Consider the following 24,240-nt stretch of genomic DNA (forward strand, 5'->3'; position numbering starts at 1 on the left):
GCCTACTTCCAGAAAGGAAGGGTTGCTACATACCCTGGATATTGTCAGGGCCATGAAGGCCTATCTTAAAGCTACAGAGAAGATTCGGAAAACAGATGTGTTATTTATTTTACCGGATGGGCCCAAGAAGGGGCAGGCAGCTGCAAAATCCACCATCTCGAGATGGATTAAACAGTTAATCACTCAGGCCTACGGCTTGAAAGGGTTGCCTCCTCCGTTATCATTAAGGGCTCATTCTACCAGGGCCATGGGCGCTTCCTGGGCAGCACATCATCAGATCTCTATGGCTCAAATATGCAAGGCGGCAACCTGGTCTTCTGTCCACACGTTTACAAAGTTTTACCAGGTGGACGTAAGATGAAATACAGATACAGCCTTTGGGCAGGCAGTGCTGCAGGCTGCAGTTTGAGACCCTCGGAGTCCGGGGGCTCCCTTTTTGAGTTAAAATTTAAAGAATTTTTTTTTTCTCAACTAAGTTGGATTTATTATTATTTGAGTATCTTCCTCTAAATTAAATCCTTTTGTCTTGGGAAGATGTCTCCCTCCCCTCATTAAGCATTGCTTTGGGACATCCCACATAGTAATGAATATGCCGCTCTGTGTCCCGTGATGTACGATAGAGAAAAAGAGATTTTAATACAGCTTACCTGTAAAATCTTTTTCTTGGAGTACATCACGGGACACAGAGCTCCCACCCCTCTTATGGGGACCATTTTGGGAGGCATACTGCTTGCTACAAAACTGAGGTACTCCTCCTATGGGAGGGGGTTATATAGGGAGGGGACTTCCTGTTTGAGATTGCCAGTGTCCATCACCTGAAGGTACTCCATATAACCCACATAGTAATGAATATGCCGCTCTGTGTCCCGTGATGTACTCCAAGAAAAAGATTTTACAGGTAAGCTGTATTAAAATCTCTTTATAGTGCCGTTGTACTTGTTGTACGTCACCGCGCTTTGCTAGATAATTTTTTTAAAACGATGGTGTGTAGGCAACATCGTTTTAATGATGAAGTTGGGAAAACGTTGTTTTTTTCGACATGCTGAAAAATCATCATGTGTACGCGGCATTATTCCTGTGCTGACTGTGCCTCCTGAAACTCCTCTTTCCAGCACTTCTGTAGTTGTTTTCAAATAATTCAAGGAAGTAAATGCGTGAGGATGTTTAAAAAAAGTGAGAGAATGCAGATGAATAGGAGTAGGCTAGAAAATAATTTAAATACAATGTGAAATTTCATTTATGATTTTACATTTTGACCATACAGTTTAAGAATTAAAATGATACCAAATAATATAGCGCAGTGGTGCCAACTTCCTGTGACTTTTTTATTTACTGACAGAGCACATTTTTACTGACAACCTGAAAAATGGCAGAAACCGCGTACACATAATCATTTTTCGGGTTATAAAAAATTATGTGTTTTTTTTATGTCATTAAAAACGATTGTGTGTGGGCTTCAGAGCATTTTTTGGGTTCTGAAAATACGGGCCGAATTTTTTTCGAACATGCTCTATTTTTTAACGATGTTTTTAACATTGTAGTCTTTTGGGTTGTAAAAAATGGTCGTGTGTGGGCTTCAACGACATGAAAAATCCGCACATGCACAGAAGCAAGTTATGAGACGTGAGCGCTCGTTCTGGTAAAACTACCGTTCGTAATGGAGTAAGCACATTCATCACACTGTAACAGACAGAAAAGCGCTTTTACTAACACGAAATCAGCTAAAGCAGCCCAAAGGGTGGCGTCATCCGAATGGAACTTCCCCTTTATAGTGCCATCGTACGTGTTGTACGTCACCGCTCTTTGCTAGAGCATTTTTTTTTTCACGATCATGTGTAGGCAAGGCTGTTTTAATGGTCAAGTTGAAAAAAAACTTTTTCTAGAGCCTGAAAAACTTTGTTTTTTACAACCCGAAAAATGATCGTGTGTACGCGGCATTGGAAACGGCATTAGAATCAAGGACATATAATATTTAAATAGTATAAACAATGGGTAAACATTGGCAATGCCCGTAACAAGTTATCTGTCTGACTTTACAATTAAGACGTCAAAACATTAAGACAACATGTTCGTCCCTAGGGAATCCAGTTGAAAAACAACTTCTGCTATCCCTGCCATGCCAAGCAGTGTGCATGACCAGATTAACAATGGGAGTGGCTTACAAGGTGGTTATTAAACAGAACCTGTATGTAATAGCTGCACACATGTCTCACAGGCACATAAAAACCTTGGAACAAGGGATCATGTTTTACCTCTTTCCCACCGGGCTTGTTTTTCAGATTCGGTGTTTACAAGACTAAAACAGTTTTTTTTGCTAGAAAATTACTTAAAACCCCCAAACATTATATATATATATATATTTTTTTTCTAACACCCTAGAGAATAAAATGGCAGTTATTGCAATACTTTTTGTCACACCGTATTTGTGCAGCGGTCTTACAAGCACATTTTTTTTGGAAAAAAATCACTTTTTTTAATTAAAAAATAAGACAACAATAAATTTTGCCCAATTTTTTTATATATTGTGAAAGATAATGTTACGCCGAGTAAAATGATACCCAACATGTCACGCTTAAAAATTGCGCCCGCTCGTGGCATGACGTCAAACTTTTACCCTTAAAAATCTGGATAGGCGACATTTAAAATATTCTACAGGTTGCATTTTTTGAGTTACAGAGGAGTTCTAGGGCTCGAATTATTGCTCTCGCTCTAACGGTCGCGGCGATACCTTACTTGTGTGGTTTGAACACCGTTTTCATATGCGTTCGCCTTCTGTGCGCGAGCTCGTCGGGACGGGGCACTTTAAAAAACATTTTTTTGGGTTTTCTTATTTAGTTTTATTTAGTTAATAATTTTTTACACTGAAATAAAAAAAAAATGTATCACTTTTATTCCTATTACAAGGAATGTAAACATCCCTTGTAATAGAAAAAAGCATGACAGGTCCTCTTAAATATGAGATCTGGGGTCAAAAAGACCTCAGATCTTATATTTAGACTTAAATGCAAAAAAAAGAAAAAAAAAATTGAAACTTTCATTTTTTCAAATGACAAAAAAAAAATGTTTCTCTAAGACGCTAGGCGGGACTGACGTTTTGACGTCACTTCCGCCCAGCAGAGCTATGGGGACGGGTGAAGGACATTTTTCCCTCACTCGCAACCCCAGTCAGCTGCTGAACGGACCCGATCTCCTCCGCCGATACCGACGGCTCCGGTAAGCGGCGCAGACTGCCGTTATCGTGTACACCACCGCCCACTGAAGAGATGGATATCTTGGTTGTGGCAGCAGCTGCTGCCGTTACCAAGATATCATCTTTAAAAAGAGGACGTCTTTTTGACATGGGGTGGTGGTCAAGAGGTTAAGACTGGGTTCACACTTCGATTGGATGCAGCGCACAGCAGGGATCCAGTGTGTCTGTTCTTTGTTTCAGGGATGAATCTGGCCCAAATTTTTGCCTGAATTCGAACCTGAAGTGGAGCCAAATATGCACAGGGCCCCTGTACAATCTGCTTCGCAGCCACCATGGAGATGTGTGAACTGGTACCATTGAGAGCCGGGCACACTCACATGTCATGCGTATTGAATGCAGAGAAACTCGCATCCAATTCACAGTGGTGTGAACCCAGCTTAAATTAATACTTTTATATTACATTTGCTTTTCTGCAAATGAAGAAGAACTTTTTAATAAAATGGTCAAAATTGGTCAAGACTATGTAATGTACAACATTTTTTAGCATGAGGAGTCTGAAGTAAGTAACACACAGCATATAGAGTGCAGTAGTCAGCATGACAAAGGAATGGGGAGTGGGCTAGGGTGGTCTAGAGACAAAGTGAGGGGTATAATGTCAGCAGATCTTCACCTAAGAATGTTCTAAATGATGTGCACCAAAATCCTAACAACCTGACTGAGGTTCTAGACACTCACCACTCTTTCAAAATGTTAATTTTTTTTTGTCTTTTTACATACATTATAAAGCACCTAATGTTTGCAATGGCCGAATGCAATAGCAGGACTGGAGTACAGTTTGTAACCTAGTAGAATATTATCTTTAGTGAGCATGTCCCATACACAATCCTTTTATATTCTACAATGTATATTGTAAACCCTGTATATGCATTTCTGTATTCTCCATTATAAAAACCCACGAAATGTGATGGTGGAAATTAAAGGATTACCATAATACAGTTGGCATGTGCTCTTGATAATCTTATAAAATTGGACATATTCATGGATTGAGTAGCCTGAAGAAAGAAATGAATTCTGTTTTTATGTTCAGCTTTAAAACGGGAGCTTTAGTAGTCTATAAGTTATGATTTGTCTTCCTCTCCAGGCTCGGCCTCTGTATCTTCCATCAATTTCTCTAAGAACTGTGATGAAATTCAGGTTCCTCCACCTGTACCTCCTCGTAGACGACCTGAATCTGCCCCAACTGAGTCATCCCCATCAAAGGTAAATGTATGAGTATGTTTCTTGGCATTGCATTATGTTAAGTTATAGCAATCATTTCTAAACAGCTTTTTGAAGATGAAATGAAAGCTGAAACCTTAGGCTTGCATCCTTTGCTTACTGTAATTCAGAGACCCACCTTTAAACTAATTAGAGACATTCCTTTGAAAGACCTCATGTATGAGGTTGCCATTACATCTGTTGGCAGCTCTTTACTGTAAAGAACCTATTAATGTTTTTCACAGACTAAAACCTTCCTTTTTATTTAAGGCTCTTTTCACCTCAGGTAGTACATTGTTCTCCTTCCTCTCTATCCTGCCCCAAACATTACGGGGAAGTTGTCCTACACTGCTTGGCTGTGGTGAAGACTATCAGGTCTACCTAGTAGAATCAACTTCTGTTCACAAGTGTCTTTATCCTAGCTGTTGGTCCTCATAGAGGACATCCTGCTTTCCATTCCACTATTGCCAAGTTGATCAGACAATTTATTTTTTCGAGGACGCAAGGGGTCCTTTAAGCAAGGGGTCCTCCCTTCCCTGTAATGGCTTATTCCACCAGGGCTCTTGAGCTTTTCCGCATTGGTCCTCTGTACACACATTATTCAAGTTCTAACAGATGGATGTTCAGGCCTCAGCTGATGTAAGCTTCGGCTGTAAGGTGCTTCATGTTGTTGTCTGAGTGTGTCCCAGTTCTTTAACACTTGTGGTTTTGTGGGCCTGTTGGCAGTTCTGTTTTACTATGTTTTTTGCTCTAGCACTAGTATCAGCTGGGATTGACAAATTCATAAAACTACTAGATGTTATACTTGTTGAACACAACCCACAGGAATATGTGTACTCTTAGTAAACAAACGTAAAGCTCCACTCTGGGATCAGTGTGAAACCCATTTCCCTCACTTCACCTTCCCACCTCAATCTATCTAATTGCTGGCACACCATCAACAAAAAAAAAACCTTATCTAAATGCCCGTTCTTACCTACTGTAACCAGTGTCCACGTGATGCTGCAGTCCCAAATCTTTTCATTCTGTATCCTTCCTGCTTGGGTCCTTCAGGTGTGCACATCAGTGGCTACATGATGTGAACACTTTGTGAACCACAAAATGAAGACATCACAGATGGATGGTTGTGGACAGATGATCTTTGGCTCCATTTGCACTGCTGGTTTTGCGGTCCCCCTCTCCCAGGAGCAGCAGGGACGTGGGGGAAGACTTGGGAAAGTATATCTAGCTTCACAAGTTAAAAGATAAACATACATAGCAGGATGGGTTAGATGTGGATGGGAGGAAGGAATGAGGACAAATAGTATCAGCCTGGATTGGGGTTTAAACACAAACGCACACAAATGCAAAGGTTGTACTGGATGATCCCGTGGGTTTTTTCCCAACCTTCTCTACAATGCAACTATATAGTAAAATAAAAATACAGTATATGTGATCTTTCTTACCTGCTGCAGGATTTGTCATTTTGTGGAGATAGCCTTTGTAATTCTAGATACCTCTGTCATTTTAAATTGTGACATCACGATATATTTTAACTTTGCAACTACCTGTGGAAAATGAATCAGTAGTTTACAGATATGTCATTTTTTTATAACTGTGTTCACCTGTTTACCTTGGCTTACTTTTTTTTTTCAAGAAACATATTTGGCAAGTACAGTATATATAAAATAATATGCAAAGTGGTTGAAGGGAAGCTTCAGGATGGCCAATATGTTTTATTACAAATTATGTGAGCAGACTGCAGTTCCTCTTTAATCATTTATTAAAGCAGTATCACCATGAGTTCAAAATATATTTTTTTCAGCCTGGAGTGGAGCACAGACAGAGACAAAAATGTGCTTTTATTTTCTAATCACAGCACAGATCTAAAAGTAACTACATGTATTGTCACCTGGGGGATTCAAACATGATTTAAACTTTTTTTGGGAAGATTTAGACACTGGCAAACAAAGCTGTTATTCAGGCAGTATAACACCTTGCATTCCCATTATGGTTCAGTTTTTTTCTAGTGTCTAGGGATGAGCTTAGTATTCGAGTCGAACATGAGTGCGATCGTTCGTCGAATTACGAATGTTTTGGGCCGTTCGCGCCAAATTCGAGTTACGAGTTAATGCCAGTGCTCGGCTGGCAGACCTCCAAAAGGAATACAACCTGCCCAAGAACCGCCTAATCTGTGACATGCCCACCAGGTGGAACTCTACGTTGGCCATGCTGCAGCGTCTGCTCACGCAGCAGAGGGCCATCAATGAGTATCTGTGCCAATATGGCAGCAGGACAGGGTCAGGGGACCCCTTTTTTTTTTCCCCCACGCCAGTGGGCCATGATCAGGGATGCATGCACTGTCCTGTCACCATTTGAGGAGGCCACGAGGATGGTGAGCATTGACAGTGCATGCATCAGTGACACTGTGCCTGTTATTCACCTGTTGGAGCACACGCGTCGAATAATGGACAGGGCCCTTGAGGCAGAACAGAGGGAGGAAGAGGAGGACTTCCTTACCTCTCTCCCCCTTTATCCAGACAGTGTTCCTGCTTGCCCGCCTATCACACAGGAGGAGGAGGAGGATTGTTTCAGCACGGAGGTGGAGCCTAGCACTCAGCGTCAGCAGCAGTCTTCAAGGGATCAATTACAGTCCCAAGAAACCCATGGACTTGTACGTGGCTGGGACAAGGTGGCTGCGGATCATGTCGTCCTCCGTGACCCAGAGGACTCCGCACCAAATGCCTCAGCAAACCTACGTTGTATGGCCTCCCTGATCTTAAAAGTCTGCGGAAGGATTCTCGTATTCGTGCTATTAAGGAGAGGGATCATTACTGGCTGGAAACCCTCCTTGATCCACGTTACAAGAGTAAGGTTGCAGACCTCATCTTGCCAGCACAGAGGGAGCAGAAGATAACCTGGACAACGTGTTGTTGAGGCTTTGGTCAGTCACAGAAGGAGCGGTGGAGAAGGTGGCAATCTTGGCAAGGTGAATTGCAATCTTCTGAACAGATGCACACAGACGGCAAACCAAATGTTATAGGGGTGATAACCCTTCTCTATGTTTTCAGAAAAGCTTAAAATAGATTTTATGGCTGGAGCTACACTTTAACCACTTGCTTACTGGGCACATATACCCCCCTCCTGCCCAGGCGAAATTTCAGCTTCCGGCACTGCGTCGCTTTAACTGACAATTGCGCGGTCGTGCGACGTGGCTCCCAAACAATATTTTTTACTTGTTGCTATAATAAATACCCCGATTTTTTTATTGGGACTGCGACATTATGGCGGACACATCGGACACTTTTGACACATTTGTTGTGCCATTCACATTTATACAGCGATCAGTGCTATAAATATGCACTAATTACTGTATAAATGTGACTGGCATTGAAGGGGTTAACGCTAGGGAGTGAGGAAGGGGTTAAATATGTACCTGTATTGTGTTCTAACTGTGGGGGGAGGGGGGTGACTGGGGGAGGTGACCGATGCTGTGTCCCTTTGTACAAGGGACACAGATCGGTCTCCTCTCTCCCCTGACAGGATGTGGAGCTCTGTGTTTACACACAGAGCTCCACGTCCCTGCTCTGTCATTACCGTTCGCGGGTACCTGGCGGACATCGGGACCGCCAGGCACGCGCATCGGCATCTCGGGGACGCGCCAGGCGTGCGCGCGCCCCCCAGTGGCCGGAGGAATCCAGGACGTCATATGATGTCCTGTTGGATTTTCAGAGCCACCGTGAAGCCGTCATTTGACAATGGCCCGGGGCTCAAGTGGTTAAAGAAGTACCAGTTCAAAATTACAAACAGATTCTACTTAACAACAAACCTACAGTCCCTGTCTTGTTTGCGCCGCCTGTATACTGCTGTTCAAAGTATATAGGGCCAAAGGGGCTGGTAATGACCTGGGAGAGGGGGGCGGGGAAACCCATGCTATTTTTCCCAATGATTTTCATCCATATTGCAGGGACCAGACATTACATTAAAGCCACAAGCAGTTTTAAATTACTTTTTTCTTATAGTAATCTCATTTTGTGCAGGGACAGTTCTAAACATGTGCCACTTCACAGGCATACTATAGACACCCAGCAGGTACGATATTTAAAGGAGTTTTTCAATCATTAAAATCACTGCTCCAGAAAAAACAACCGTTTTTAAAACTTTTTTTTATATTGATACATGTTCCTTGGGGCAAGACCCGGGTTCTCAAACCCGTTTTATGACAATAACTTGCATATTAGGCTTTAAAATGAGCACTTTTTATTCAGAACGTTCGAGTCCCATAGACTTCAATGGGGTTCCAAATGTTCGCGCGAACGTTCGGTCCGTTCGAAGGTTCTGGTGCGAACCGAACGGGGGGGTGTTTTCGGCTCATCCCTACTGAGTATGTATTTTGATGAAGAACATCTGTTTGGTGCCTTCTTGCACAGCTTTATAAAAGATGGCCCAGGAGAAAAGAGCATCCTTTTTCCCTCAGCATGTTAAATGAACCACTTCCCGACCGCCGCATGTACATATACGTCGGCAGAATGGCACGTTCAGGCACATTGGCGTACCTGTACGTCCCTGCCTAGACGTGGGTCGGGGGTCCGATCGGGACCCCCCCGCTACATGCGGCGGTCGTGTTCCCTCGGGGAGCGATCCGGGACGACGGCGCGGCTTTTTGTTTATAGCCGCTCCGTCGCGATCGCTCCCCGGAGCTGAAGAACAGGGAGAGCCGTATGTAAACACGGCTTCCCCGTGCTTCACTATGGCGCTGCATCGATCGAGTGATCCCTTATATAGGGAGACTCGATCGATGACGTCATTCCTACAGCCACACCCCCCTACAGTTGTAAACACACACTAAGTGAACATTAAATCCTACAGCGCCCCCTGTGGTTAACTCCCAAACTGCAACTGCCATTTTCACAATAAAGAATGCAATTTAAATGCATTTTTTGCTGTGAAAATGACAATGGTCCCAAAAATGTGTCAAAATTGTCCGAAGTGTCCACCATAATGTCGCAGTCACGAAAAAAATCGCTGATCGCCGCCATTAGTAGTAAAAAAAATAATAATAATAAAAATGCAATAAAACTATCCCCTATTTTGTAAACGCTATAAATTTTGCGCAAACCAACCGATAAACGCTTATTGCGATTTTTTTACCAAAAATAGGTAGAAGAATACGTATCGGCCTAAACTGAGGAAAAAAAAAAATTTTATATATGTTTTTGGTGGATATTTATTATAGCAAAAAGTAAAAAATATTGCATTTTTTTCAAAATTGTCGCTCTATTTTTGTTTATAGCGCAAAAATAAAAACCGCAAAGGTGATCAAATACCACCAAAAGAAAGCTCTATTTGTGGGGAAAAAAAGGACGCCAATTTTGTTTGGGAGCCACGTCGCACGACCGCGCAATTGTCTGTTAAAGCAACGCAGTGCCGAATTGTAAAAACCCCTTGGGTCATGTAGCAGCATATTGGTCCGGTCCTTAAGTGATTCAAGCCTCGTGTGAAAGAATCTTCAAGCTCTGAAGCATTCCTTCTGTATCTCCCATTGCAAAACTTTTGAACTCCCACATATTCCAAGCCTGCAAACATGTAGTCCTCAAAATAGGGAGAGATTTCTGTTGGTCTTTGTAGCCTCTTTCTAATTAGTCATCCCCATTGTTCTAGAATAGAAAAGGTTTCTACTCAAACTTATTCATAGTTCTCAAGGGGGGAATATGTCTTCCAGTTCCAGATTCCAGTTCAAAAATTCTGCACCAGGTCAATCATTGCTTCCCTCCATCCAAGAGATGTTCTAGCCTCTGGCCATCAAGGATGCTTACATTCCAGCACATCAGTACTACCTGCATTTTGCTTTGGTCACACTACCAGTCTATTGCCCCTTTTCTGCTGTCTGTATATGGCATCTGTAGTATTCAACAAACTGCTACCCCCTGTGCTTGCTTTGTTGCACTCACAGGGCATTTCTATCATAGGATATCTAAACAAGCTCTTCCTGAGGGAACAGTCGTCTCAGACCCTGTCGGCCAATGTCCAAAGGACTGTTCAGTCTCTTCTATAGATTGGTTGGATCCTGAATCTAGAAAAGTTAATGCTGGAAGCGACTCATCACTTGAAGTATGTAGGTCTTCTAGATACTGCTCAGAATTCCCACTGCCCCATTCAGACTCTGCAGTGCAGGAGCCATCCAACCCTTCACTTTTGCATGAGAGTTCTGAACTTGATGGTGGCCTCCTTTGCGGCAGTCCCATATGCCCAATTCCACTCCAGACCACTGCAACTCAACTTGTTGGCCCAAGTAGGACAGGGAATGTACAGTCTCTGGATTCACCTATTCTCCTTACACCCAGGACCAAGTTATCTCTGGACCGGTGACTCCTGAATCCAGTTGTGGAGAAGGGGTGGTCCTTTTTTACATTGGTCTGGAAGATTTTATGTTCCTCGATTAACAATTAAGAAAACAGGATTTTCTTTTTCATGCATCATGGGACACAGAGTTAAGGCTAATATTCATTACCTACTAGGTTATACGCCATCTCTAGATGAATGGACACTGGTAGACAAAGTCTTAGACAGGAAGTGATCCCCTATATAACCCCTCCCATACAGGAAGTACATCAGTTTTTTACCAGTGTCTGCAAGGTGGATGGGCATGTTTGTTTGAGCTCTCTGAGCTCCAGGTCACTAGTCCCACAAACTGTTCTTAAATGAATCAAGGGATTGACCCATCGGATCCATTTGACACAGGCTCTATATGCTTAGATGAATGGTACCTGAGCCTCGCAAAGAAGACACAAGATCCTGTGAGGTTTTGCCTGTAATGCGACATCCGGGCGCTGGACCCTGCAAAGTGGAATCCTGGACACCACAGCGCTAAGGCATTCCTGCAGGGTGCTGTATGGGTCCAAGGGAGTGTACTCTAAATATGAAAAGTGTACCCAGTCTTTGAAGGTCCTCAAGTGACAGGAACTCACTGTGATGGATGAAGATTGTGCTCTTCGTTTCTAAGCTGCCCTGCACCTGGACGGGTAAGTGAAATCTATTTACCTATTGTGGGGGTGTCCCAGTGATTGTAACAATCAGTCAAGCTAGCTAGAGGCTGGACACCTGTGTGCGGTGACCATATGGGGGAGTTTTGGGCTAGCTGTGGGTGTTTGCAACGTGTACTTTTTTTGCTTGTGTCTGCCTGTTTTTTACCTGTATGATGGTGCATTTTTGCCATTTCGCCTTGGTTCGCCATGGCGCATGTGCATTCGAAAGCCATTTGTTTGACGGCCATGGCGCAGGAGGACAAACCAAAATAACGATGCATTTACTGGAAATCTTGGTGCTCAGGTATCTGGACGACCTCCTGCTCAGAGATCACTCACTACAGGCTCTAGAACAGAACATAACCTGCACAGTGCGGTATTTAGAAAGCTTAGGCTAAATCATAAATACCGAAAAGTCAGCCTTGAGACCAGCTCAAAGTCTGAAATATTTGGAAGTATTTGGGTATGGTCCTAGATATGGTCCAAGCAAGGGTATTTTTGCCACCTGTAATGATCTGTGCCCTGAAGGATCGGGTGCATCAGATAATGGGCACCAGACAACCCTCCATTCGGCTCTGTGTGAGTCTTCCAGGAAAGATGGTGTCCTCCTTCGAGGCAGTACCCTATGCCCAGTTCCATTCCCAGCCTATACAACAAGACAACTTGTTGGCTTGGAACAGAAGAGGACAAGCCCTGGATTATTCAATGTTCTTATCTCCTCGGGCAGGCTTAGGCATAAACTGGTGGTAGCAGGATCAAAACCTGCAAAAGGGAAGATCCTTCCTCCCGGTAACTTGGAGAGTACTGACTACAGATGCCAGTCTCTCAGGCTGGGGAGCGACCCTAGAGGGGCTCACAGCTCAGGGGAAATGGTCAAGGACAGAACAGATCCTGCCCATCAACGTCCTGGAGTTAAGGGCAGTACATCTGGCCCTATGGTCCTGGACGGAGGAGCTTCAGGACTGCCCTATCGGTGTTCAGTCCTATAATGCCACTGCAGTGGCCTATATAAACCACCAAGGTGGTACCAGGAGTCGTTCAGCTCTGAAGGAGGTGAACCACATACTAGCCTGGGCACATGTGCCGATTCTATAGGCAGTTCATATCCCAGGAGTATGAGAACTGGAAGGCAGATTATCACAGCCGCCAGAAGATCTGCCCGGGGGTCCCTACACACAGGGGTGTTCCAGGAAATTTGCCAGCGTTGGGGATGGCCAGAAGTCGACCTATTGGCATCTACATTCAACAATAAGCTACAGCAGTTTGTGTCCCGAACAAGGGATCCTCTGGCAATCGAAGCAGATGCTCTGGTAGTTCCATGAAGCCAGTACTCCCTGGTTTATGATTTCCCCCAGATCCCTCTCCTTCCACATTTGTTGTGCAGGATTTGGAGAGGGGGTTCCAGTCATTCTGGTTGTACCAGCCTGGCCCAGAAGGCCCTGGTTCCCCGGAGATTGTGAGACTGACAATAGACAGGCCATGGACGCTTCCACGTAGCCCCGATCTCAAGGTCCTATGATCCACCCCAATTTACAGTCTCTAAATTTGACGGCATGGCTATTGAAGCCAGGGTGTTGAAGGACCGTGGCATCTCGGGACCAGTGCTGTCTACCCTAGTCAATGCTAGAAAAGCTGTCACTAGGAAGATCTATCATAGATTGGCTTTGAGTACAATCAGAGGTCAGATTTCGGCCCTGTCAGTACTCTTCCAAAGGCTGTTAGCGTCCCATTCGCTGGTCCGAACCTTTATGCAGGGTGCAACTCGTTTGCTTCCCCCAGTTGTAAAGGAAAACATTTTTTTTGCTGAAATGACTGTTTACAGGGTATGGAGACATAATAGTTAACTGGTTCCCTTTAAAATTGATTAAAAATAGATAAAAATCAATCATGTAATGTACCTCTAGTTTCGTTTTTGCATCTAGTTTCGTTTTGGCATGTTATCCTGCCTCTGTGCTAGACAGAGCCATAGAGCAGTGATGGTTTGGAAAATGAAACTAGAATCTCCCAGTACTGTGGTCATCAGGAAACAGACAACCAGGAAGTGTCCAGAACAGAGCAGGAATACAGCAACATCAGAGCAAAAACAAACAATGAGGACATGAAACCAGGACTGCAGTAAGGTAAAGGAAGCTATTTAGCTAAAAAAAAAATCCTTTAGTGACCCTTTAAGTCACCTATGTGTCCTTGGGACTTGAACTTGGTGCTGTCTGTGTTACAGAAACAACCATTTGAGCCTATCAAGGAATTTCCATTAGACTTGCTGTCACGCAAGCTAACCTTCCTGATGGCCATAACCACGGCTAGAAGGGTATCTGAGTTACCAGCCCTTTTGTGCAGGGAATCGTACTTGAGTCTTCACCACAACAAGGTTGTGTTATGACCTGTTCCATCCTTTTTGCCAAAAGTGGTGTCAGCCTTTCATTTAAATCAGGACATTATTTTGCTTTCATTTTTCTTTCAGCCTTGTTCAGCGGAAGAGAGGCGACTGCATTCCTTGGACGTTGTCTGGGCAGTTAAGGTTTATTTGTCTAGATCTGCGGAGATCCGAGGATCAGACTCTGTTTTTGTTTTACCAAAAAGACCCAAAAAGGGGCAGTCAGCTTCCATTGCCAATTGGGTCCATCAATTGGTCATTCCAGCCTTTGGTCTGAAATGTAAAGCTCCTCCCTATAGGGTGGGAGCTCATTCTACCAGGGGTGTAGAAACCTCCTGGGTCTTTCACCCTCAGGTTTTTGTGGCTCATCAGTGGATGTTCAAGCAGCCGAGGACTCGGCTTTTGGCCGCAGTGTACTATGGGCTGCCGTGTAAGGTCTGATGGCTATTGTTTGTAAGGTGCCTCCCTCCCCTCAAGGCTATTGCTCTTGGACGTCCCAGTAGGTAATAAATATTAGCCTAACTCTGTCCCATGATGTATGAAAAAGAAAATAGGATTTTCTCTTATCGTCCATGGACGGACACAGCTCCTTAAATCTTGACAAGTGGGTTATGTTCCCTGTTTACAAGAGAGGACTAGGCAGAAACATGTTAAATAGTTAAATACATGTTACATTAACAGAGTTGAACAGCCCCGCCCAGGGGGCGGTCCCTCCAGACATAACCCTCCTCACTGTAGCATGCAGCCTTCGTTTCATTCTGCCTAGCAAGGAGAAGGACGTATGGCACCCTTTGGGCCCAGCGCCCTGAGGAGAAATTTTATTTTATTTTACTTTTTCTTGAAGAATCTTCTTTCAACTGTCGGCTGAGAGATAGGCTGGATAATATTGATCCTTGTAGTCTACTCAGTTCGACCAGCAAGCGTGGGCACACCTTTGCAAAGAGGCTTGGTCTGCCATGCCATACCCCATGACTCCTGGGGGGGCTGGTGAGCTTTGCTCCGAGGTACACATATGACTGGGCTGTGGTGTTGTCTGACTCACAGTGGACCGGGCCGATCAGCTACCTCCATTTCGGTTGTAGTTCTGTCAGGAATGCGTCAGCGAGTCCTCGCTTGGATGGGTAAGTACAGTCCCTCCTGCTTCGGTGGGTTGGTACGGCTGGGCATTCCTGGGGTTCAGGGGTCCCTTCTCCTCCCTTCCCTGCTCCTTTCCCTTGCTGCATTGCTAACATTGCCGCTGTCAGGGGGGAGGGGGGCCTTCCTGAGGGGACTGTGTTATCTGGCCTGTGTTTTTTCTTTTTTGTATTGGGCTTTCCTGTGAGGTAAAAAGCCCTGTGATGAGCACAGATGTTTGATTATACTTCAGCAGACGCTGACTGATTGGTGACACCTGTAACGGTTTTGCTTTTTATGCTGTATCTTTGTCTTATTCTTAGATTAAAAAAGCCCTAGGAGGCTTTTCCTGTTCAAACACAGGTCCCTGCAGATGCCGCACAGTTACCTCACGTTTTTTTTTTTCTCTCGCACGCTGTGTGCTGAGAGCGGACAGCAGCGCTGGGCAGTCTCCTCCTGAGGTGAGTCCTCTGGTTACTCCTAGTCAGCGCAGCAAGTGGGTGAGAGGCCCTGAATAGGGCTCTAGGAGCTTTTGTTTATTTGTATGGACAGGGGTGCATATTATAATACACACTATGTAAATATTGGAGTCAGTATCTGGGTCCTTCCCCACATGCTGGTGGTGGCAGCAGGTGTTGGCACCTGGGATTCCCACAGAGTTTTTATTGTTAGTCCTGGACACGTTTGTGCCAGGGTGGGGGTGGACTGCGGGCGGGCGGTAAAAGAGTGCCCCCTTTCCCCCGTTATCCCCTGGGGAATGCTCTGTTATGAAGCCATGGACCAGGTACCTAGTTTAAATTTAAAAAAAAAGCAGAATAAGGCATTTATGGGTGCGCTTTTTACTGCTGCAAGGGACTCTCGGTGCAGCTGGGTTTCACACAAATCAGACCGCTGTGTAGGTTTTTTCATTCTGTGCCCTTCTTTGATAAGTTCTGAGATGCGGAATGAGAAAAGCCGCTGAGGGCCTGTGTAGTCCCTCACCGCCGGGCGGGAACCCCCGCTTGTATGGATCTGACCAATAGAAGATCCGAAGTACTGACCCGTTCCATGTTTACCATGCTGGGGTTCTGTTTGCGGCCTATTGTGGTCACTACAATTTTTTGGGAGGTTTTTCAATTATATTGAAAACTCCCATTGGCGCCCATTTTGTCGTAGCCGCACTATAGCGCAGCTTACATTGTGCCTGCCATTTTCCTGTGGCTGCGTTCTGAACGCTGGGTGGCCATCTTGGAGTAGTCCTGACCCCTAGTGCTGTATACAACTCACGGAGTGAGCATTTTGCACCAGACAGTGGAGGAGCACCGACTCTCTCCTGAGGTTATTAGGCTAGCGGACCAGCTGGTCCAGGGCCTCATATAGGTCTGTGATGCTTCATTGAATGCTGCGCCCTTGTTATCCAGGGCATCCGTTTCAGAATGGTTTTATGCACACGGTGGTGTAGTGCTTAACTCCATTACTTGGCAGCAAGAGAGTCATTGGTTCGAATCCGGACACTGACGCCAATCTGCCTGGTACTCCGGTTTCCTCCAAAGGCATGTGTGTATACACCTACATAATATACATACACACTATGTGTGTGTATTATTTAGGGGCAACCCTCCCAGGCCGTCAAAGGCCCAGCTGGGGGACTAATCCGTCCCTGGGTGCGTAAGCCGATCACGCTGGCACCCGAATCCTGCCAATGTATGTAGCCTTCCCTCCCTGTCTCTAGGTGGGAGGGGCGGCTTGCAGGTTCACAATTCGGTGAAACCTCCCTACTCTCCGACCAGTGGGTCTGCGAGGTGGTCTCTTCGGAGTACTAGATAGGGTTTCCTCCTATCCACAGAACAAAGTTCTTTCCTCGTGTCTTCCTCTCCTGGCCCGTCGTTCTTGCCTTGGGCAGTGTGGGATTTGCTAAGCTGCGGGGTAATTTTACCTTTCCTGCAGGACGAGAGTTTTGGGGTTTTCTATGGGTTTCAGGCCCTAAATACCTTTGTGAACGTCGGGTAGTTCCGCATGGAATCCATTTGTTCGGTGGTAGCTGCGCTCCATCCGGGGGGATGTCCTGACGTCCTCGGACATCAGGGACGCATACATGCATGTCCAGTTTTGCGCATGTCACAGTTTTTTTTTTCTGTGCTTCGTGATGAGAGAGGGTCTGTCAGCCTGTGGCCCTTTCTTTTGATCTGGCGTCAGCACCATGGGTTTTCAGCTAGGAGCTCGCACTTATCCTAACTTTGTTGGGAAAGCGAGGCTTTGCCTCATTGGCTACTTGGACGACTTTCTTCTGAGAGCAGCTTCTGTCTCCGACCTATTGGATGGGTTATTCCCATTCAGACCCTCCGAAGATTCGGGTGGGTGTTAAACGTTTAGGCCAGAAGGTGTAGCTCAGTGGCAGCAAGCCTGCCCTCCATGTGTGCAACCCAAGGTTCAAATCCTGGGCATGCTAGGTTCCGACTCAGCGTTGGAGTATCTAGTGTTGATCCAGACTCCTCGGTGGCAAAGGTCCTTCTTCCCCTGGAGAAATTGCAGACTCTTCAGTCTGCAGTGAAGGTATTGGCATCACGCAATCGGTCTTCTCTCCGGGCGCCTGCTGGTTCGGGGCCTGTGGGTAGCCTCCTTCAAGGCGGTACTGTATTCCCAGTTCCACACCCTGGTTTTCCAGGGGAAATACTGTCCAGGTGGTAAAAATCTCTTGTCTCTGAAATCATTAGATTCCTGTGCGCCTCCTAGTCAGAGTCTCTCTGAGTTGGTGACAGAGATCCCCGACTCTTCGGTCCTGGAAGTTGTTTATTCCTTCCAGTGGTCGGTGTTTACGACGGATGCCAGCTCACGGGTTGTGAACCTGGGGGGTTCACAAAACTGGGGAGTCCAGTCGGCCCTGAGTCGCTGGACTTGCGTGGACCTAGGGCCACACCTCCCTGAATGTGTCTGGTCTTGGTAGCTACCCAGGGTCGGGCCTGGCTAGTGCCTGGTGGGAGACCGCCTGGGAATACCAGGTACTGTCTACTGTTCATTGTCCTACTATTTTAGGCTATGCTTCTCCTTGTGGTCGACCGATCTGGTTTCAGGCGGACAACGCCACGGCGGTGGCTTCGGTCTACCATCAGGTATACCGGCAGGCGGACTACTGGAGTCGCCAGATGCTGGACCAGGGAGACTGGTCTGTGCTTGGGGTGTTTCGGCTCCCTTGCAGGAGGTGAGGCTCACAGGGCATGGATCTCCTGGCCGCTCGTCTCCGCCGCAAGGGTGTCAAAGTTAGTGGCCAGGTCTAGTGATCTGGTACAGACGCGTCAGTCGCGCTGGTGGCCCTGTGGGGTCTGTATCGGTGACTTTTTGCCGTTCCTCCATGGTAGTTGCTTCCTCGGCTGCTCCACAGAGTGGAGGCTGAGGAGATCCAGATGATTCTACTCGCTCCAGATTGACCTCGGCATCCTTGGTACGCTGATATCGGGCACCTGGTAGCGGAGGTACCCTGGCGGTTGCCAGGGCAGGAGGTTCCTCTGTCTCAAGGTCCCATACTTCCTCCTGTTGTACAATCACTGACTTGCTCAACATGGTTATTGGAAGCCAGACTTTAGATGACCGGGGTCTGTCTGACTTAGTCATCTCAACAGGGCACCGTAGTCTTCTTCCGGAGGATCTACTGTCGCACCTCTCTTGGTGCGAAGGGATGGAGTGACGTCCACAGACGTACTCGTGTCCAGGGTCCTGCTGTTTTTAAAGCTTGGAGTGGATCTAAAAATTGCTTAAAGCACCGTTTGGGGGCAGATTTCAGCCTTGGCTGTGTTCTTTCAGTGGCCTTTTTGTGGCCCGTTCCCTGGTGGGTCCCCTTTTTTTGTGTGCAGGGGGTTTGTCATATACTTTCCCCTCTTGGCCCATCACTTCCCCTATGAGTTTTGACTCGAGTGCTCTTGGTTCTTCAGGAACCTTCCTTTTGGAAACATCAGAGAGATTTTCTCTTGACACTATCTCAGAAGGTGGCCCCTTTAGTTGGCGGTCTTGTCTTGCAAGCCGCCATGCTTGATCCTCCATAAGGATTAGGTGATGGTGCGCCCGCGACCTTCCCTTCTTCCCGAAGGAGGTTTCGGCCTTTCATACTTTAGGCGTGGTACGCGCTTTGTGGGTATACCAGCCTACTACGGCTCCGTTTCGGAGCTTCTGACTCTTTTGTGTCGGTGTCTGGTCCACAAAAGGGCCTGGCGGTCTCGTCGACCACCATTTCTCAGTGGATCAGGTAGGCCGTCATACAGGCCTATGCTCCTAAGGGGCCCCCCTTTCCGGTCACGGCACTTTCGACCAGGGCAATTGGATGATTCCTGTTTTTTTTTCCGACATCATGCGTCGGTCTCACAGGTGTGCGAGGCGGCGATTTGCTCGTCCGTTCACGCTTTTTCCAGAATTTACATGGTTGCTGTGAGTGCATCTTATGATGTTTTTTTCAGCCGCTAGTTTTTGCCGGCGGCTGTTTAAAGTTGCACCTCCTCAGTTGAGGAGCTCTGCTTGTTTTGGGGTGAAGTTAAAATTGGTTTTACTGATATATTTCGCACCCCTCGTTTTTTGACACTGCTTGGGGACATCCCACTTGTCAAGATTTAAGGAGCTGTGTCCGTCCATGGACGATAAGAGAAATAGGATTTTTTGTACTCACCGTAAAATCCTTTTCTCTGAAGTCCATGGACGGACACAGCTATTTTTTACTTACAGTAAAATCCTTTTCCTTGAGTTCAATAAGGGGCACATGTCATACCCCTCTGCATTATTATCTCTAATCCTTCTGCTTTTGTGCAATCCTGAAGCATGATGGAGGTGGAAGAGGGGGCTGATTAACAGCTTTGTTTGCCAGTGTTCTATTCTTCTGAAGGTAGCAGTATAACCCATATGTCTCAGAATCCTTCTGACTCCATGTGCTTTAATAAACTCAAAGAAAAGGATATTACAGTAAGCCAAAAATCCTATTTTCTTCCCTCACTCTTTGTCCCAGTAGCATAACGTGAAACAAAATGTGCAAGATGGACACACCTGAGGTTTTCTAGCCTTCGCCTACACTAAAAACACTTTTACTTATAATTTTTCATTTCTGTTGCCTGTTGGAGCATTCCTCTTCTTTCTGGTAAAATCTTGTCAGTAGGACAGTAAGTGAGGGGAAATCGGCAGTAAAAACCCTACATAGGTCAGATTGAAAACGACACAAGTCCATCTAGTTAAAGCAATAGAAAAGACAAAATAAATTATCCCTTTTTAATTATAGGCACTACATTGGCCCTGCGCTAATCAAATGGTATTAAGTCGGTTGTTAAAGAGTCTCTAAGAATTAGAAACAAAATAACATAGACTTCAAAATAACAGAACCAAATTCTTTGAGGACACATGGCAAGGCGATAATGGTAAGCCATCTGGTCCAGGTGCTCTATTCACCTTTATCTTGTCTAAATGTTTCTGTACCAGTATATGTCAACACGGTTCCCATTCTTTCCTCTATAATTTACAGAATCGGAAAGAAAAATTAAAAAAAATAATATGATAAACCTCCACTGTTATTGCATAAATAGGGCTCATAGCAGATACTGGCAATCCCCAGCTATTCAGAGCCAAGAATATGGATAGAAAACGTCCTGGTCTCAGACCCAGCTCCCCAGACTACTTTCGGGGAGTCAAGCTTTCTGTAGGGCAAGGAGTACAAAAACTAGTCCACACACATTACCAGTATAGTAGGATTTCTGGATTTATCGCTAGGAAGCACCAATGATCTTTAATATTATATCAGTTGGAACCTACTAGGGTAGAGAGAAAGGAATGGAAAGAAAAGGTAAATTTGCCAAGGCTGACAACGAGGGCTCTGCCCAGGCCTCCTTAGTCAAGTGAAATGTATCTAATCCAAGAATCCCAGGTTTTGTTTTTGTTCCCAGGGTACATGCGAGTTTGTCATTGATCATAATCCAATTCAATTCATGTTTGACATATTCCATGTGCACCATGGTCTATTTCCAACACCTTGCTTTAGCAATTCTGTCTGCTGTGCTATGAATATAGTTGAGGAATTTTGGAAAGGTTTGTCTTTCATAACCTGTTGTTCAGTTAGAATTTTTGTGACCTTGATTTCCTCTTTATATATATTTTTCTATTCTTTGTAACTGTCAAATGAGGATAGCGTTACTACTTTTTTATATTTTTTTAAATGTAATTTTCCTAATCTTTATGCCTTTTTTATTTAAATTTGAACATGAGCCAACATAGGTTTTACTTTTTAGCCTTTTCAACTTAGTGCCCATAGGTATATATCTTGCAGTGTGTTTCCATACAGTCGAACTGAAACATTCCCATTTCTGCTCTATGTTCTTTGTTGACCATATCAGTCTTAATCTTGTAGAGCAGTCTTTAGCCTTGGAAAATTTGCTTTCCAAATTAAGTATTTTTACCTTTTCATTATATCCGTGTGTTTTTTTTTTTACAGCTTATGTTAAAATAAATCATTTTATGATCACTGCTGCCCGGATGTTTTTTTACATGAACTTAAAGTATATGCTCCACATTGTTGAGTCAACCATTTCTATTTGGGGCTTCGATAAACTGTACTATAAAGTTAGCTTGTAATAGGTTTATAAACGTCCACCCTTTCACTGTTCCAGAAGTGCTATTACCCCAGTCAGAGAAATGGCATAGAGCTGCCCTGCAGATGATAACTGGTAGGGTACTGAAAAGTTCAGCAGGAAAGATGAACCACAGAATGAACAAAGTTAGAGCAGGAAGATGCATGTACTGAGGGGCCTCAAGCTTCCTCTCCAGGGGATGTTCACAAAATTAATGTAAAACACTGTAGTAACATTACCAATTCTCACTTAAAATCTCATTAAATTGCCATTATGAGAGGTAATTCAAATTAGTGGTGGTCAACTTTGTAAATATAAAGGGTTTCAAGTGCGGCCCTCGACATGACTAAAGAGCCACATAGTGGCACCTGTAAATAAACATAGATAACTTGCTTTACAACAAAAACAGAGCTGTGCTATTTTTTTTTTGAAGGCCGCACACCACAACTGAGATGGCTTACATCTGAGCACTGTGGTACGTGTGGTGCACAAAAAGATGCAGGTGTGTAGTAGTGCACAGTGTTCTGTTCATTGCAGCAATGTATTGTAAAATGCACATATTGCTGCAACTGGTCTAAAAAGGGCCTAATGCAGAAAGTAGTTTAAGGCCAGCTTTTTCAAATATTTGGTAATGTGCGGTAATGCAATGCACAGTAGACAATTGGTGTTGTGGTGCCAGTTCACCCCAACCCTTCATCTTCCTAGGCAGCCTCTGCTGATGTAAAAGGTTAGTTCTTTATAGATCTCAGACCATTTTTCTTGGCTACAATATATTTTTATGCTGGTTGTTACCTGTTACATCACAGGGGAGCTCTGTGAAAAATTTGCTGACCATAAGGGAACTAATAGACTGCTTTGTAGCTATGGCTCAAGGTAACACTGCAACTGATTTCCTCTATTTCCCTCTCTTTAGGTGTAGAGTGCAGAAACTAAAATAAGCAGAACAAAACTGTCAATAGCAGTTACTTCCATGCAGTATCTCTCTTTCATTCTTGGTTTGGCTTTAAAATAAACTTTCAAATGCATTCCACAGGGGAGGAAAGACTTAAGGAATATAGCAATGTTTTCTGAAAGGCAGCTCCCGAGAGCAGGAAGATTATAGGCTTGCAGCAGAGTGCTGGAATCTATGGACAAGCAACATTGCATATACAGCCTGTCGACTGGCTGCACACAGGCACTGAATCACTTTTGCATAATGAGGTGGAGACATAAGGGCAGCAGAAGAATTGACCAGAGCTCCTGAAGCAGAAAAACTGTAGCTGCTGATTATTTTTTAATTCTCTTACTGATGCCCAGTATTTTAAGGTCTGCCAGTGTTTCAGGCAGCCAATCGTAGCCAAAGACATTTTTATGACCTAACACAGCAGATGTAAAGATAAGAGGCTACAGGCACAGTCTCATGTCCCCCTTTTTTTTTTTTGTGCATAGGTTCACTTTAATATTTGACTCTTGGCTTCACATTAGTGTCTGCAGTATTTGTGATATTGTAATTAATTATTAATATCTTTTCCTTTTCAGATAATGTCTAAACATGAGGACAGTCCTCCAGCAATACCACCGAGACAACCCACATCAAAAGCATACTCCCCACGATACTCAATGTCTGACCGCTCCTCATTCTCCGAGGGACCGGAAAGCCCCCCAGTTCTACCACCACGAGAACCAGTACGTACTCCTGATGTCTTCTCCAGCTCTCCACTGCACCTTCAACCACCTCCACTTGGACGAAAAAGTGAACATGCTACCACGTTTTTTCCTTATAGTCCTTCACCGTTTACCCAGCCTCCACCTCAGACTCCATCCCCTCATGGAACAAGAAGACATTTACCTTCTCCCCCTTTAATAGTACAAGATGTAGAACTGCCCCCCATCACTGGCCCTCCTGTACCGCCCCGACAAAGCACTTCTCAGCCTATACCGAAACTCCCTCCAAAAACTTACAAACGGGAGTCCCCTCATCCTTCTATTCACAGGGATGGACCTCCTTTGTTGGAAAATGCCAACTCCTTGTAACAAAGACGCTTTATTTTAAACACTAAAAACATTTGTTTCCTCTAACTGCAAAGAATGGCATGAATAAACCTGAATTACTCAAGAGAAGGAATGATTCTGATGCTATTCAGTTCAGATGCAAATTGCACCAATATTAAAGACTGTTGATCAGGCTGGAAATTTGTTGCAAACAGAAAAAGAAACTGCAGTTGATGTGGCAGAAATGATTGAAGAGATTCGAACTAGAATATTATGCACTTTTATTTTTTTATATATATATATATATATATATATATATATATATATATATATATATATATATATAAAAAGCAGGGATTTTTATATCCTACTTAAATTCTTTTTTTTTTTTTTTTGCTTTGTGCCTCTGCTTAAAATTGTTTTATAAAATCACAATTAGCATTGTGACGACTATCTGTGGTACCCAAACTTTATAAAAAGAATAGCGCTGTATTGCCATTCAGTTTACAAAATGTTCGATGAGTTTAGTTGGTACCTGCCTCACCAAAGAGGTAATTTTTTATTTTATTTTTTCCTTCTTCATTTTTTTTTTTTTTTTTTATAAAGTGACAAACAATGACGGTGCCAGTTTAGAAACGAACATTTTAGCTGCAAAAGATGTGTAATTATTGTCTTCACAAAGGGGAAACAGTTTTATCATTAAAGCAGTAGCAAAGCTATGTGTAGCACTTTGTGATTTATGTGCTGTTTAAGCCTTCTGTT

The 24,240-nt window shown here is 44.4% G+C and overlaps 1 protein-coding gene across 2 annotated transcripts in view; it reads left to right on the forward strand.

Annotated features, from left to right (window-relative positions):
* Positions 1–23,602, forward strand: part of SOS1 (SOS Ras/Rac guanine nucleotide exchange factor 1) — a 412,587-nt gene extending 388,985 nt beyond the window's left edge. For both annotated transcript variants that reach the window (XM_040350763.1, XM_040350764.1), the window contains 2 exons: positions 4,332–4,450; positions 23,026–23,602. In XM_040350763.1, coding sequence (XP_040206697.1) covers positions 4,332–4,450; positions 23,026–23,520 — 614 coding nt within the window. In that variant the 3' untranslated portion in view covers positions 23,521–23,602. The remainder of the gene's footprint in view (positions 1–4,331; positions 4,451–23,025) is intronic.
* The last annotated feature ends 638 nt before the right edge of the window (positions 23,603–24,240 follow it).

This window comes from Rana temporaria, chromosome 4 (assembly GCF_905171775.1).
Source record: "Rana temporaria chromosome 4, aRanTem1.1, whole genome shotgun sequence".
Taxonomy (NCBI): Eukaryota; Metazoa; Chordata; class Amphibia; order Anura; family Ranidae; genus Rana; species Rana temporaria.